Raw genomic sequence first — 16,672 nt, forward strand, 5'->3', positions numbered from 1 at the left:
CACCTCAATGTCACCAGCTTTTTAGCATTGGTGTGCTGCCCAAATGGGTGTGTTGGCACATTGATGGCGTATTCCTGTTGAAGTGCAGTATTTTTTTCTTCTATTTAAAGAATACATTGTTGGGTTCACAAGTTGTGCCTAAATAGGCTGTTACTATTAATAGGCTCTTATCACACACATAACGTAGATTTGTATTCGATACTGGTATGTGAAAGATGGTATGATAATAACTATTAAATACCTGTAGTTAAAAGTGACTCATTGTAAGTTGTCATGCTAAGTGATTCATTTTGAGGAGTATATGCTCAAGCCTCCCATAACAACAATTATTTAGTCTGCTTTGGAGAGAAAGATTCCCAAATAGTTAGCGCTAGCTCAACCAACGTTTGTATTGTCTTCAAAACTATTTAGTATGACAATGTTGATTCATGTAACTCATATTCACACACTGGCAGGGAGTACATGTCCACAGCAGCAAAATGTTTTGGGGGGAAAAATGCACCTAAAAATAGTATATATAACAAAACAGAACTTAGAACGTGCTAGCTTGATGAAAAATATTGAGAGAATGGCGGAGAAAAGTGTTTTGATCAGCCAGTATAGTAAATAGCAGGCTTTGATGGAAATTAGTTTACCTACAACTGAAATGTGCCATTTAATACTCGAAGCCAGTGTGCTGTGTATGTTTGTGGTCTCTAAACAAAGCTGCTTCTGTTCTGCTAAAAGCCTTAGCTTCCAGGGTCAAAATGAGTTACTGACTTTGAGCTGTTTAAAAAAAAAAAAAAAAGAGCTTTTTTTGTTTCGAGTCCTTATTGTTTAGGTAACTGTGTTAGGTGATTGAGGTGAAAATGTTCTTGGTGGACTTCCTCCAACTACATTGAAACCATTGCTATACAATTTGTCAAACAACTCGTAAGTAACTAAGTTTGTCCAATGTTGACAATTTTTCTTGAGATGACTTGATGGTTTTATTATTTCTATTTTTATAGTTTATTGCCTTTCTCCTATTGCTCTGATGTGATGGTATGAGGTTATTGGCAAGCCTCCACCTCTTCCTCTCCTCTTCAGGTTACATGCTCATTTCGCTTCTTCTGTTGCAGATTTTGCCTGCCGTGTATTTTCAGTGCCCTCATTCTGAGTGTGTGCGGTTGGCTGTTGTACCTGTATGTATGTGTGCGTGTGTGTTTTTGTGGGGGTGATGTAGGGCTGTGCAATTAATCGAAATTCAATTACGATTTTGATTATTAAATTGGCATAATCGTAAAAAAACGATTATTAATACTAATTTTGAGTTGTTTTGAGGCATGCGCACATGAGTTACTTCGCTGCGCCGCCCTCTCCAAGCTAGATAGCTAGCTAGCCAGGCAACCAGCCCGCACCCCGCAAGTCACACTGCACACGCTCCTACTCAACGTTTTAAGAGTAACAGACCTAAAAATGGCACAAGACCCGCCACAAGTCGCTATTTATATATTAGGGATGGGACGAGACAAAAATCCCACGAGACGAGATGTCTCAGGAGATTGAGTCCGCGAGACAAGACGAGATTTTTGCAAAATTTTGAATATATAAAAATACCTAATGTAATTTTTTCAGTTTTCAAAATGTTCGAACAGACTGCAAGAAAATTGCAGTGCCTTGAACACAATGATATACTTCAGCCCCTTACCCACATTTTTTTTTCCCTTTCTTCCTTTTTTATCGGCAGCTATGTCCTTTGTCAATTTGTACGCGTGTATGTGTGCGTGTTTTTAGCTTGCTCACCGCATCTGCTTTCTGTGGTCACCGGGCACATCTTTGTTGTCTCCCACCGCGTACAACCACAGCAGTTTACTACAATATCAAGCATTGGATTCTGCATCCTCGCTGGATTTTCACAGAGCAAAAAATAATGAGGTCGAAGTTGTACCTGACCAGTGGTCTGCTTTGAGACCACAGTCTTATCCTATTAGTTGGAATTGTCCAAACCATCGGTCATGTCAACTTCTCCCCCAACTGAAGTGTGATTTGACTGAGCATGTGTCATGCTGTCTTTTGTTTTTTTGTGCTGTTTTTTTATGTACATATTTGTATGGAAAGTGCACATTTAAAATAGGGTTGTTTATGAGTACATTTTTGTTTGATTAGCTTTGTTTTTAATAATGTCCACGTAGCTGCAAGTAACACTGTAAAAAAAAAAAAAAAAAAAGGGGGGGGGGGGTTCATATCATGTCTAATATTTGTTCTTTTCACTTCTAGCCGGATTTACTGAACTTCAAGAAAGGATGGATGGTGAAGCTGGATGAGCAAGGACAGGTAGTTGATATTTTTATGCCCTTTTAAATGATGCTTCGTTTAAAAGTAGCATTTTCAACATTTTAAGCTTTAAAAGAGGCATGGCCACATTTTAAAGGAGATGTAATGTTTTTTTCCACAATCAATCACAAATCAAGACCTTTTTACAGCCCGCTTGAAAACAGCTGGTTTTGAGTAGGCGGTTCTGTCTCTTATTAATGAGCCATTGCTCCCCTCACAGGGTGTGTGCCCACGCAAGAAGGCTCTGTGTTATCATGGGGCCGGGGGGGATGTGGGATGTGAATTTCATTTGCACTCAGTTTTCCACAATGTTTACACTTTTATATTGTATCTTAATCTGTAGGTTAAACATTACAGAAGATTTTGAGCTGTAAATTCAGTATATTTATATCCCTTTTCGTTTGACCACGTTATCTTGATTCATAGACAGCTCAACATTCTCGTGTTTTTTCTTCTATCTGCTGTAGTGGAAGAAATCCTGGTTTGTTCTGACAGATCACAGCCTGCGGTACTACAAGGATTCTATCGCAGAGGAGGTGACTTTTCTGACTTTTTTTGTTCATGCTTATCGACTTTGTTGTTACATTGTTTTTTATACATCTGTTATTGATCCAAAAGGCTTCTGACCTGGACGGTGAGATTGATCTGTCAACTTGCTACAATGTCACTGAATACCAGGCTCAACGAAATTATGGCTTCCAAATACAAGTAAGCTGTTTTGTCTAGATTAAGAATGCCTCAATTAATATGTAGGAATGTCATTTATTTTATGATTGAATATTTACAGTGCACTCCATAATTATTGGCACCCCTGGTTAAGATGTGTTAAAAGATTTAAATAAACGTGATTTTTATTGTAAAAGCATATTCTCATATTAAAAATTATAGACATGGTTCATCGGAATCAAGCTCCTCCCATGGCTGTCTGAGTCCCTAGACCTCAACCCCATTGAAAACTTGTAGATTGAGCTAAAGAGGAGGATTTTTCTTTGTCTTTTTATTTTTTTAAATTTTGGTCCTAAATTAATCATCTTAACCAGGGGTACCACTAATTAGGGAGGGCAGTGCATTGCCTTATGTAATTTTTATATTTATATGTGTTTTTAAATGTTTAGACTCAGGAGGGAGTTTACACACTTTCAGCCATGACAGCGGGTATACGCCGAAATTGGATCCAGGCTGTTATGAAGAATGTCAGACCATCTACTGCTCCTGATGTAGCGAGGTGAGTAAAATCCAATTGGTTTTTCCATTTCTCATTTTTTAAAACATTATTTGAATGTCTCTGATGCACATTGGGGAGTGTTAGATTTATTCTGGATGCTCTCCTTTACATTGTCTTTTCACTGTCCTTCAGCTCAACGGACGACCATGGTTCTTTTTCTCCTCTGGAGGGCCTGGTCAAACCAGACGTGACTCAGGACTCTCCCTCATCTGAAACCTCATCTGTGGAAAGAGAAACCACTCAAGGCGTCATAAAGAGCCGAGCACGTGAGCGTAGGCGAGAGGGTCGATCGAAGACTTTTGATTGGGCTGAGTTCAGACCGATCGCCCAAGCCCTGGCTCAGCAACGGGCACAGGAGGCCGAGAGCCTCCAGGCAGACCTTGGAGAGCTTGAGCGTAGTCGGCGCAGGGAGGAGAGGCGAAAGAGGTATGAGTCTGTGACGAGTTCGTCGATGGAGCACTCGTCGCTCAAAGAAGGCGGGAGAACGGACGTTCAGAGTCCAGACAAAGTGCCTGATTCATCAGGTCCTCAATTTCTAGAGAGGCATCAGAAAGTAGAGGAGGTGATTGAGCAACATTGGCGACAGGTAGAGAAGACGCCGATACGGGAAGAGCGGAGGGTGCCCCTGCCTTCGACAGGTTCCGCCAGAGAGACTGTGGAGCTTGAACACCTGCTGGAGAATTACAAGCAAGGGGTACGTTTACCCCTTATTGTCCTGTTTTAGGTCATTTATTCTCAATTGGTGTTACCCTGGAGTGGACATTTTCCTGTTGTTGCCAAAGCGTGATCCACTTTTATATAAATTAAGAATAATAAAGGAAAATGCATCGTTTAAAGATTGCCTTTGCAAAAATGTCTCATATTTTTAAACATGTACAACACAGTGTACATAGTCCATCATCTGCACCAGTGCAGTAGTGATGTCAGAATTATGGTAAATATTACAGTCTAAAACAATTCATATTGAAACGCAGTAAGTACGGGGATAAGTGCTTTCCTGTGCCACATGGTGGAGATTTTGTATGCCGCTGTGCAAATTAGCTCATTGTGAGCTATTTGGCACCATCGTGAACCTGATTATTATTTCTAAGTCTATCTGGGAACCACGAAGAATCTACGATCCATTTTTAAATTCTGTAGTATTCATGAGCGCTGTTATATTTGGTTAGAAAAGTCGATATTACAACTCTCCGAACTAGGGGTGTTCCGATCAGGGTTTTATGCAGCCGATTCCAATGCCGATCACATGGAGTATAGGTGCACATATTTCAATTTTAGAGCTGCCCAGTAACAATTATTTCAAAATGTAAAAAAAAAAATTACATGAACACTTTTTTTCAGATTAAAAGACTGATCGGAATAAAAAATCTTCATGTACACACCCTATTCGGAATATTTTGACCCGATCAAGCCCATTCCAATCAAGATTTTATTCCAAACAAGAGAGGTGGTTTACGTCAATTGATAATCCGATCGGCGCACATGAGAACACTTATTCCGAAATTTCTGAACAAACCGTCTTTACCACGCATGTCTGTGACGTCAGTGTATGTGTTTCTGTTATTCCCGAAAGCTAATAGAATCAAAGCGAGCGACAGAAATGGCGGGCGCAAGATTGAACTGGTCATTAGGAAGTGTTAACTCGATGTTACTGCGCAAACAGGAAAAAAATACACGAAGCAACGCTAACATTTGAAGTAGAAATGGACGCAGCGATGTTTTGTTGACACGGAAGTCGCTACGGCTTCTTCTTCTTCAACTACTATTTCCGGTATATTTGGTATATCTGCGCATGTCAAAATAAAAGTTCGGATCGAAAGTGTGATGCATGAAGACGCAAGTCCTAAATCGGATCAATATTTGTGTCCATGAACACAGTGCAACCGATCAAATATTTAATCCAAACTTTGATCGGATTAAAGATATTTTCTCTATGTAAACGTAGCCACTGATTGGCCTTGCACGTCAGTTTCTCGTTGTGAACAACCTCAACCGATCATCTGACTGATTCCCCTCACTGGTACGTTGAATGACACTTACTATTACATCAAATGTTTTCCCTTCTGCGTCTCCAGATAGAAGAACTTAAAGCACAATTGGAAGGCTGTCACCAGCAGCTGCTTGACTCCAACAAACACAAGCAGGACCTTGAATTGCAGCTGAGAACAGCTCTTGAGAGAGAGCAGGACATACGAGCAGGTTACATATCTCCGGTGAGTTTTTCAAGAGTGCAGTCGCATTTGACTTTTTGTTCCCATTTTAATATGGATTTTAGGATTTTATACAGCTATATATTCTCTATTGTGTAACATCCTTTGCATGTGTTAATAATGGAAAAACATTTTTTTAAAAAAGGGCTACCAATGTGTGCCTTTGCATGAGTTCATTGCATGTTATAAAACATAGAGGTCTAATTATTACATTGGCTTCTACTTGTTAATCTCTTCTGTTTCATACTGTAGGCCTAATACTACCAAATAATTGAACTCATGCGATCCTCAGGATATAGTGTGGACCACCTTTAAGTTAGCTTTTTCCAGCCAAACTTAAAGAGCTCAGGGGTCTATTGATTCTGACACTACATAAATGATACATCATGACTCAGTCATATCAGGAACTTTATTGCGCTGGGGTTATAAACGCATTGGCAGTCTATTCGATTAACTTATGTCAATGTGTATGATTAACATCTGGGCTGTTTCTTATTATGTGCATGGATATAAAACTGTCATTGTCTATTAACTACATAAATCCTTTTGCAAACATTGCCAGCATGGTTATGCAAAGACCATTCATTCGATTCCTATTCTTGTGTGTGTTACGTGCGTGCGTGTGTGTGGTGGCATGTGTGTATGCCCTCGTACGCGCTAATGGATGAGTGTTGCCAGAGCCAGGCTGGGTTATTCAGTTTAATCTATATTTTTTCTTGGTCATGGTTGAGTTTTAGTCTTATGCTGCTGTGGTGCAATGTAGCTGAAAGTATAGGGAGTTTTGAAGAAAATCTTTAGGGTTACCTTGGCTAATGTGATTCCACAAAGTATGGCTTTGGTATAAGGAGGTTGGAGCGGAATACCGTGTTGGAAAGTCTTGGTATGCCTTTCATCCTTTAGTAAACCATCCAACTAAAGAAAACTAATATTGCATTACTTACCACATGCAGTAACCTGTAACTATTTCATAAGCATGCTTTTGTAACTAACACCTGCCATCAACTCTTTGTTCTTTGATTTTAGTTAGCAGAATTAAAACCGAGAATTCTATGTGCTTTGAATTGTTACATTATACAAATTTTGATATTATTATGATGGGATTCTAATTGTAATGACTCATTTTCATAGAAATGAGCTGAATATCAAATCTTTGTGTGTCCCCTGCTGTGTGTTAACCAACTGTTTGGTCCCCTTTTCCAAGCTGGAACACCATTTGGGTCTGGAGGCTGATGTGACGCCCCAGATGAAGAGGCCAGAACTGGTTAGTCCTCAAGCACAAAGTTTAACAAAGAAGTACCAGGAGACCAAAGAACTCCTGAAGCTGCAAGAGTTGAAAAAGCGCAATATGCAGGCACAGCTTGGCCTTTCACTTTCTCACCACCCTCTTAAGGACCCTAATTTTTCTGAACCCCCAAAAATACCCATTCTGGAAGGCACTGTGCCTGAACCTGTCCAGCAAACAGTTAGCCTTTTGCTCCTGGATAGTACAGAAGCAGTTCAAGAACTTAACGACTTAACAGCTGGCAAATATCTGACTGTGAAGGATCTGACAAAGCTGCTGAAATGCCACACGTTTAATCAAGAAACATCAGAGAACCAACCATTTCAGAAGGTATTGGAGACCTGGAAATGCCAACAGGAGATTGAAAATGAGATGATTAGAAGGAGTTTGGCCCGAGCAGGAGAAACCATCCGGGAATACGAATCCCGTCTTTTAAACATGGAGGATTTGGTTGGGAAGGTTCAGAAGCAAAGTATTAAAAGCCCTTTCTTTCCCCTCTCAAGAATTGATAACCATTCCGTGACAAAAGAGCAGACTATTGGAATGCTTACTCAGAGGATAGAGATTTTAACAAGTGAAAACGGCGCATTGAAACAAAATTGCCAAGAGATAGTGAACCAACTGACTGAGGCAGACCGAGAAATCGACAGACTGAAAGCTGAGCTTCTCAGCCGTCAGTGTGTCAAACAGCATCATCTTGTTCTGGAAGAGATGAAAAGACTGAAGGCTGACCTGGCCCAAAGCCAGGCTAATGCCATAGACGGGGAGTATTTCGAGAGAGAGCTAAATGAGAAATCGCGAAGGCTCCATGAAGCTCTGGTTACAATCGAGGAGCTTGGCAACACCCTCAAGGATACTGAGAAGAAATTGCAGTTGAGAGAAGCCACGTTGAAAGGTCTGGGATTCCAGGCGGATTATCAGGATGAGGAGCTACACCTGGAGCAGGGGCAACTGAAAGACCTACTTGAAGCCTCACAGGCAAAGTTATTTGACACTGAGGCAGCCCTCCATACTACACAACGACACTGTGTCGAACTTGAATCCAGCAAGCGTGAATTAATTGCACGGCAGCGGAAATCAGAGGAGGTGAATAAAGAGAAGCTTAGAGAAGCAGAAAATCAAATATTGGTGCTACGGGAGAAGTTAGAAATGAGGATGAGTGGAGGTGAAACGTTTTTAGATTTTAGTGACTGTGTTCAGGAAGGAGCAACGCACGTTAATAAAGGTATTTTAAAGCAAGTAGTAGATGAGGTTGAGAAGAGGTCGGAGGCAGCTAATCGGGTTTTAGACATGTTGTCAAAGATAGATGTTGATGTAGAGAAAATGCTGAATCGTTTAAAAGGCACCTTATGTGTAAACAAACACCTTACTCCTCGAAAGGAAGGCCTTTTTTGTGCAAGTCAAAAAGACATGACGTTGGTTTTAGAGGCAGAATTCCTGAGCCAGATTCTGAGTACCACTGAAATAAAACCAGAAGCAAATCATCTCGACTGTGGAAGCAGCTTGGCACAAGAGATTGCTCACAAGTGCTTGAAGCTCTTGAGAAGTCAGATTAATGCAGATGCAGAAGCTGAGCGAGAGCGACTGGCCGAGTCCGATTTCTCATTGATGTACAACTGGCTCGACGATGAAACAAACAGCCTTATTCTTAAAGAATTAACTGAAACACTAAAGGCAAAGGCAATCTGTTTGACAAAAATTGCATTGAGGGTTCAGTTGGCCAAAGATGACGGCGACTCTTCGGCTCTAGCTAGCTTTACATTTGCTCTAAAACAGAGGCAGTCTTCTGACTATCTGCTTGATGCACTTAAAGACGCTTGTATGTCATATGTGATTATTAGGCTGCGGGTGCAGCATGAAAAAGACTTTATGAAAAAGCAGACCAAAGTTGACGTCCATGGATTTCAGTGTCCAAACTGCCCGGAATTGAGAGAGGTTGCTGAAGATCTGCAGACCCAACTGGCTGATCTTCAAAGTCAGTTGTTTGACGCATCTGCGAAAAACATGTCCGAACCGGGGACTTGCATCCGCGCAGAAGGGGAGCCCGTGAGCTCAGCTGATAAAACCTGTGACATGATAGCCAGGCATGAGAAGGAGCTGTGGGAGGTCAAAGACAGCTATAAGCAGGAATCTGACAGACTGAGGAAAGAAATTGCTGAAGCCAGTGAAACTCTGTGCCTGCGCTCAGAAGAGAAGGCCAGAGAGATTGATTCACTGACAAACTGCATGGAGGACCTCAAGAAGAAGCACGAGTTGGAACGGATAAACCTCATCGAGAGGTTTGACCAAGAAATGGAGGAGCTGCGGCGTATGATTGCTCCTTCAAACCCAAACGAGGCGTCGACAGCTGACGACGGCCAGTTACTCGGCACCCTTGGCCGGACATCCCGTCTGAAGGAGTGCATCCGGGAGCTGCTGACGCAAGTTTCAGTTATGACCGAAGAGATGAGACGTCGCGAAGAGCAGGGCGAGATAACCACTCTACGGCTGAAATACGAGAAAGACCTGGAAAATTTAAAGGTGGAAGCGTTCGTTGTCCTTACCGTTCGCCATCTGTGATGCCTTGTGTTCCTTTGTGGCATTCCCAGATCCACTTCCTCTACCCCCCCCAACCCTGTGCATCCTATACTTGCTCCTTGTTCTATTAACCAGTTTCCTTCTGTGTTGCATGAACTATAACATTAATTGAGTTTATTCTGTCATTGATACCACCTTTTTTTTTTTTAAACTCATGAGCTGATTCTTCAACATAGAATGAAACGGATCGTTTTCCATTTTCTTGGTGGATTAGTTGACCTACAGTGATATAAAAAGTAAAATGAGAAAAATCATTGCACAAGTTTTTTTGACCATGACCTGTATACAGTATATCCTAATCCAGTGCGAGTTTTTTTTTTAATTAAAAAAAAGTAGTTCGCTTGAAAACTTTTCCCACCATGATTACCTTCATTGAACACTATACAACTCAATTAGAAAAAAAACCCAAAACTTTTAACTCATTCACTGCCAGACATTTTCAGACCCTCTTTTACCCTAACGTGATTGAATGGCTGGACTGTGAAAAGACTAATAAATACGTCAATGGCAATGAATGAGTTGAAGGGCAAATGAAAGGTGGTGTTTGCACAAGTATACACACTCTCTGATAAGTGGATATGAAGGGTTAATTCTGAAGACAGCCACATTCCCAGTAATAAAAGGGTGTGCACACTTGTGCAACCTCATCATTTCAGTTATTTTATTCCTTCTCTCTAGTATATTTATTTATTTTTTTTTTCAGTCGAGTTGTATGGGTTATAGCTGATATTACTGCTGATTTTTTTTTTTTAATGACTTATATTTGTCTCAGTTTTTTTATAACACAAAATGCTGGCTTTTGAACAGGGGTGTGTAGGCTATTTTTTCATGTCCACTCAGATGTCGCGTGTTACTCGTAACGAGATGACCCTTATTGAGGTGTTTATTGGGCTGATATATTTCCCAATAATTCCATTTAACAATTGGTGCTTTTAATCGTTTCATCTCAGTCAACATGATTGGTGACACATTGAATATATTATTGTCAAGAAATAATTTTGGGGGGGGTTAACTTCCCCTTTAAACAGTATTTCTGCTACTTTTAGCATTTAATATTAGTGCCCATATACATAGCTAATTTTGTTTGGCGTCTGATAAAATACTTTTTATATATATATATATAAAACAAGGCAACAAAAACTTGACCATGTGGTGTCATTTTTCCTTTTAATTGAATAGTTGTCATTTTGAAAAGGAAAAAAGTATGTTTAAATAGTAACATAAGTATGTTCAGGTTCAAAGAGGCATTTAAGAGCATGTTGCCTTAGCTCACAACACCAAAACTAGAGTGAAATCCTTTATTTTTTGTGGCATATTGTCAAACTACATGTTCTTTGTTAATGGCACTGAAGGTGTGTTATTGCTTACTCTGGACTTATCTTTTTTTTTTTTTTTGCTACGATATTTTTTTCGGTTCGAATTTGGATTTGGTCAAATTAAAGTTTGTGTTGGGGTTGAAGTTAGTCCGTTTATAACTTGGCTAATTTAAGTGCTCTGAAGTGTCTGAATAGTGAGTTCATGCCCACGCCATGACCGAGAATGTATTTACTTGCACGATACAGAGTCTGACAGCCTTCTAAATAAAGCCTATGCTTGGTCTGATGTCAGAGCAGGAAGTTTATGTTTGCTCTCGGGGAGGATTTTCAGCTTCTCACAGTAGGTTCCTGGAGCTGAGCTCCCAGGAGATTTTATCCCTGTAAAAACAGACGAGACCATCGTTTCCCCTCCGTGGGCTGTAGTTGGATTGAAGCACGGGGAATGGACGCGGGCCGACGTGCAGCCATCGACTGAGCTCACGGATTAGCGTCAGTGAATAGAGGAACGGAAGCACTCCACGTGTTTGGTCGGGCTTGTAGAAACTTGCGCTGTGACTGACTGCCGTGCAGTGCTTGTCAGTGTGTGAATGAGGTTCGGGCCGTATAACCATCCAAAAATGTGCTGTCTCATAAGCAAAATCAGACACATACATAATTTGTTGATACACAAATGACAGCATACACTTTGTTAAACCCTCTTTCATGTCTATGCATTTTCTTCATTGTACCTTCATTGTGTATCCTGTCATTCCTCTTAACCCTTTTGTGCTCACACGGACTCAACTTGCTCATGGCTAACACGCAGTAGCTTGCAAGTTCTTTGCCGGCTAATCGACGGGGCCGTCCGTCTGTGTGGGATCCTCGTGTGCCCGCTCAGCCCATGTGGTCCGGAGAGCCTGTTGGTCCTTTTAGAGCGGAGCCAAACTGTCCACTCACTGTCCCCGTATTGTCCTGTCACAGGCAACTTGTGAGAGGGGCTTTGCTGCGATGGAAGAGTCTCATCAGAAGGTGATCGATGAGCTCCACAGGAAACACCAGAGGGAGCTCGAGAACCTGCAGGAGGAAAAAGAAAGACTGCTGGCAGAGGAAACTGCGGCCACCATTTCCGGTAAGTCATGGGAGGGAAAAAAAAATGAAAGCGGCGGAAGGGAGTCATGTCACAGTTGTTCCTTATTTGACAAACTTTTGTGTCGATCTTAGCAATTGAAGCGATGAAAAATGCTCACCGGAACGAGCTGGAGAAAGAGCTGGACAAGGCTCGTAAGGTCAACAGCAACGCAGAGAATGCAGACATGGAGGAGATCCGCAGACAGCATGAGTATGTTTGCCGCAACTTTGCAATGTTTGGCAGGTCAGGGTTTTAGACTGAGACCAATTTGGGTGCCCAGAGACTGAGATGAGCTAGGCAGGAGACGCTGCAAATGTTTGGGGGAAATGAGGCCATCACCTCTCCGGACATCTGCAAAAACTCACCGTGCGTCATTGACGCGTCACACCGTCCGCGTGGCCCGATTATTACGATCACCACAAATGTCCACTTTGTGGGGTCCGCATTTCACCTGTATTCTGAAGCTGAGCCATGGCAAAATGGCCGCCCCCTCAGATGGACAAAAACGCAATATCAAACAGAATGCGGTGTTTCGACTAGTGGGGCTGCATAGAACCTATTCTTGTCAAGAAAATGTTGGGTTTGACTACTCCTAAGGTTAAGTTAAGGCTCAATATGTTCAGAACTTTGCACTTTGTCAAGCCCCGATACTTTAGGAGTAAGTCTTGTGGGATTTTACTGGTGGGCAAGTCAGTGAACTTCGCCAGTGACTTGGGCGTCACTCCATCATCATTATTTTTAACACGCTTCCTTCATCGCAAAATTAAATTTGGTCACTGCTGTTTTAGGACTGTAATTAAAATAAAATGTACATGGGTAACAGCACACCATTTTATTCATTTAGAAACTATTTGGACCATTTTACACCACAAAAATATACATTCGTATACAATTACTGCTCCTGCTTCTCGTACCCAAAATGCCCCCCGTCTGTTTTTTTCCCCAGTTTGTGGCAGTTCGGGGGATGGACAAAAATCGTCTGACTGAAAATTATCCGACAATATTGCCTAAAAGGACAGGCAGCAACTTTGTTTACAATTTTCTTTGGGTGTAACTAACATTTGTGCTGGTGCACGAAAGAAAAAAAGTTGGGCTCACCAGTGCAAAATGTTAGTCTGGAGCCCTGCAGGCTGAATACTCATCAAACTTTAAATACATTTCTTGATTTGTCGGAAATGTAAGCTAAGGATTTAGTTGTTATCCGAACAACAACCAGAACTTTGGCTGTATGGTATCTTGACTGTCCTCTCTCTCTGGTATTGTGTTGTGCTGCAGGGAGGAACTGTGTTCCTTCCAGCGAGAAATTGAGGTGTTGTCAGAACAGTATTCCCAGAAGTGCCTAGAAAACGCCCACCTGGCCCAAGCGCTGGAGGCAGAGAGGCAGGCCCTCAGGCAGTGTCAGAGAGAGAACCAGGAGCTCAATGCTCACAACCAGGTACTGATAAAAAAACACACGCACACACAATGGCACGACATGATATTTTCATTCGCAAATATCCGTGATGGTACACTGTGCCTCTACTCAACTGGTCTAAGCTTTTTTTTCTTTTTTTGGGGTGGCGCTTTCAGGAACTTAACAATCGTCTGGCAGCAGAGATCACCAAGATGCGTTCAATGACTTCTGAGGACGGCGCAGGAGACGCAAACACAATACAGGGAAAGGAGCTCTACGAGTTGGAAGTACGGTTGTGATGATTTACTGGCAGTAGAACAACTTTGCAATCATGCTATCATCCAGCCAGCATTAAATTATTTAATAATTTATTCAAATTTACTTCAGAGTGCTTTACATCGAGATGCGCCTCAGAATCAATTATTTCTCCACCCCTCCTATAGATGCACATAAATGTTAAGAATGACATTTGTTTGAGTGAATTTTGACACAAGTATTCAGTGTTGTTGTTTTTTTTTTTATCATCTGCTTGTTTTCCAGGTAATGCTGAGGGTGAAGGAATCCGAGGTCCAATACTTAAAGCAGGAAATCAACTCCTTGAAAGATGAACTCCAAGCTGCACAGAGAGTGTGTCCCCCTATTTGCCCCCTTTCTTTTCAGAGACCTTTTCCCTTCAAGGTCTTTGTCAGAGTCGCTCGTTGCTTGAACTGCCAAACGTTGTCTTTTCAGGACAAAAAATATGCGACCGATAAGTACAAAGACATCTACACAGAGCTGAGCATCGTCAAGGCCAAAGCCGAGCGGGATCTGGGCCGGCTCAGAGATCAGCTGCAGCTGGCTCACGAGGCACTTGGTGAACCATCGCTGGAGGAAGTGGACCGAGGAGGAGGATATGGTACACGGATATATAGACATAGACATAGACATAGATATAGATAGATAAAATTATCTCTGCGATTTCCCCACAGACATCATGAAGTCCAAAAGCAACCCTGACATTCTTAAGATGGCAGCTGCTGCGGCCAAACGTTCAGAACGCACCATGAGGTCAAAGGTGGGTTTCCTGTTAATGCTCAAGTCAAGTTCCTCATCCCGTAATGCTGTTGATTCAGGATTTCTTTGGAAAGTGCCTCACCCACCCATTGTGTCTCCTGTAAATTGCACCAAAAGAATTAACAGCGGGTGATTCCGGCAGAGCAGCGGCTCTCCGTGTCATACTGCCATCTACTGGCCGGAGTGGCCGCGTGCAATTTGTGACAGCATAGCCAGCTGGTCCTCAGCCACGTTCTCCTCTTATTCTCACTGGTCTGTTTTCCCCCCCCCTTCTGTCCCCAGTCTGTGAATCGTGACATGCCCTGGGACAGTTAGTGTTGCTGCGGACGTGTAGGCCTCCCTCCCCTCTCCTTTAGGTACGACGGTCGTCTTGAATAAATCCTCTCGTCGTCCACCTTCAAAGCACCAGGCAGATCTGAGTCACTCCTGCATTGCACAAATAATCACTGCACAGATGCATGGTGGTGATGGACACTGTTGTGGAGGACTGAATGTGTGTGTCGACGACGACGATGATGATAAACCTTTGTGTAACGACACCTTAGCAGATGTGCATTTTGTGAATGATTTGCTTGCAGTGCCACTGTGGACCACAAACTAACTCACCTATTTTATTTGGTTTTGTTCTTCACGTCGGTAGCAAACAGGCAGAACAACCAGCGTTTTGACTTATTGAGCTACAACTTTATGGCTTGGGTAGGTTGTAGTCCTGGCTTAAAGAGGGAAATCAACCCAAACATATTTTTTTTTTACAATAACATGTTCTATGCAACTGTGATGTCATTTTCAGTCGACAGAAGTGACAAAATGGCCGCCCCCTGAAATGGCTAGATTTGACTGCTTAATTCATATTCCACAAACGCAATATTAATCAGAAGGCCTTGTTTCAACTAGTGGGCGTGCATAGAAGTTATTCTTAAAAAAAATGTTTGGGTCGACTTCCACTTTAACCACTTTCTTAAGACAAGTTGAGATGTCCTTATATGAAGTGCCCAGTGAAGCAATGATTAGATTACAAGTTTGCTGTGGGAAAACTACACTGCTGCTTGGAATGTGAGTCTTGTTTACGTAACTTTAAAGGCAAAGATTTTGGTCCGGTTACAAATTGTCCAACCTCCATCTTATACGGGCGCAACTGTACTTGACGTTAACCTGGCAAAGAGCTTTTGCAGTTATGCCCATCTCTGAAGACGTGACATGCTCAATCGTAACATCTGCTGTCCTTTCAATCCCAACAGAGTCTAAAGGAAGGACTGACACCTGAGCAAAGACTTCACCTGTTTGAAAATAAGGACACTAAGGAGTTCTGAATGTCACGTCCCTCCCCCTACCTTGCTGCATGCTTAAAAGTCGACTATTTTAGCTCTGTAATGGCTTATCTTGTAACACAACACACACTGGTCACAAAACAAACATTTATTATTAAAGGACACATGGTATGAAGTTCGGATTTCATGTTTAGAATTTGCATTCCATGCACTTCAGTTAACTGTGACATTTTTCTGTATTTTTTTTTTTTCCCTGTCATTGTCTTAGTGTAAATATTGTTTTTAATTGAGCATCTGCCACGCGTACACTAAAACTATGACTGTGTAAGCTACTGTTTTTACTCCTAGACTGTTGCGAGCCAAGAATGTGACGTCCAAACGGCCCAGCATTTTTGGCGACTAATACACGCATTAAACGTAGGAATGGCTCTTGCGTTCAGGTTGCTGTGTCAGCATTCCAGCACAGATGGAAATAGGAAGAGAAGTACAGATTTGCAGTATCAAACAGCAATCTACCATGTTGCTCCATCGCCTGACTTCAAAGTAACATCATAGATGTTCTCTGCCATCCTTGGATTGATCCCCATTGAATGACTGCAGCTGAATGCACATGGATAAGGTTCTCTGGCTATAATTTATATGTATTAAATTTTATATAGGTTTTTTTTTTTTTTTTTTTTTTTGCTTTCACTGCAATCGTTGTTCCAGCCGTTTAGAAGTTGGTTGTGTTTGTAGTTTTGTTCAGTGACAGTCTATTTATTTAAATGGTTGGGATTTTTTTTTCTTTCGCATTCCACTTCCTCTGTACTCTAATTTTGTAAATATGAACCATATACACGTATTCACCAAATGATTACAGGTTTATTAGCAATAAATATTTTTGCACCCTTTTTGACTGCGTTGTGTAGTTTACCATTTGTTACATCCTTTTTCATATTCTAACTT

At 41.6% G+C, this 16,672-nt stretch overlaps 1 protein-coding gene across 6 annotated transcripts in view; it reads left to right on the forward strand.

The window, feature by feature from the left end:
* The window catches only part of mpripb (myosin phosphatase Rho interacting protein b), a 78,265-nt gene extending 61,648 nt beyond the window's left edge, over positions 1-16,617 (forward strand). For 4 of the 6 annotated variants that reach the window (XM_086017471.1, XM_086017472.1, XM_086017470.1 and 1 more), the window contains 15 exons: positions 2,239-2,295; positions 2,763-2,831; positions 2,914-3,003; positions 3,411-3,520; positions 3,653-4,214; positions 5,596-5,733; positions 6,932-9,532; positions 11,866-12,013; positions 12,106-12,223; positions 13,289-13,448; positions 13,583-13,693; positions 13,947-14,033; positions 14,136-14,301; positions 14,375-14,460; positions 15,698-16,617. In XM_086017471.1, coding sequence (XP_085873597.1) covers positions 2,239-2,295; positions 2,763-2,831; positions 2,914-3,003; positions 3,411-3,520; positions 3,653-4,214; positions 5,596-5,733; positions 6,932-9,532; positions 11,866-12,013; positions 12,106-12,223; positions 13,289-13,448; positions 13,583-13,693; positions 13,947-14,033; positions 14,136-14,301; positions 14,375-14,460; positions 15,698-15,769 — 4,575 coding nt within the window. In that variant the 3' untranslated portion in view covers positions 15,770-16,617. The remainder of the gene's footprint in view (positions 1-2,238; positions 2,296-2,762; positions 2,832-2,913; positions 3,004-3,410; positions 3,521-3,652; positions 4,215-5,595; positions 5,734-6,931; positions 9,533-11,865; positions 12,014-12,105; positions 12,224-13,288; positions 13,449-13,582; positions 13,694-13,946; positions 14,034-14,135; positions 14,302-14,374; positions 14,461-15,697) is intronic. The other 2 variants (XM_086017474.1, XM_086017475.1) reach the window with 2 other exon arrangements.
* The last annotated feature ends 55 nt before the right edge of the window (positions 16,618-16,672 follow it).

Source organism: Filicampus tigris, chromosome 19 (genome assembly GCF_054856515.1).
Source record: "Filicampus tigris isolate MCC_2025a chromosome 19, RoL_Ftig_1.0, whole genome shotgun sequence".
Classification (NCBI taxonomy): domain Eukaryota; kingdom Metazoa; phylum Chordata; class Actinopteri; order Syngnathiformes; family Syngnathidae; genus Filicampus; species Filicampus tigris.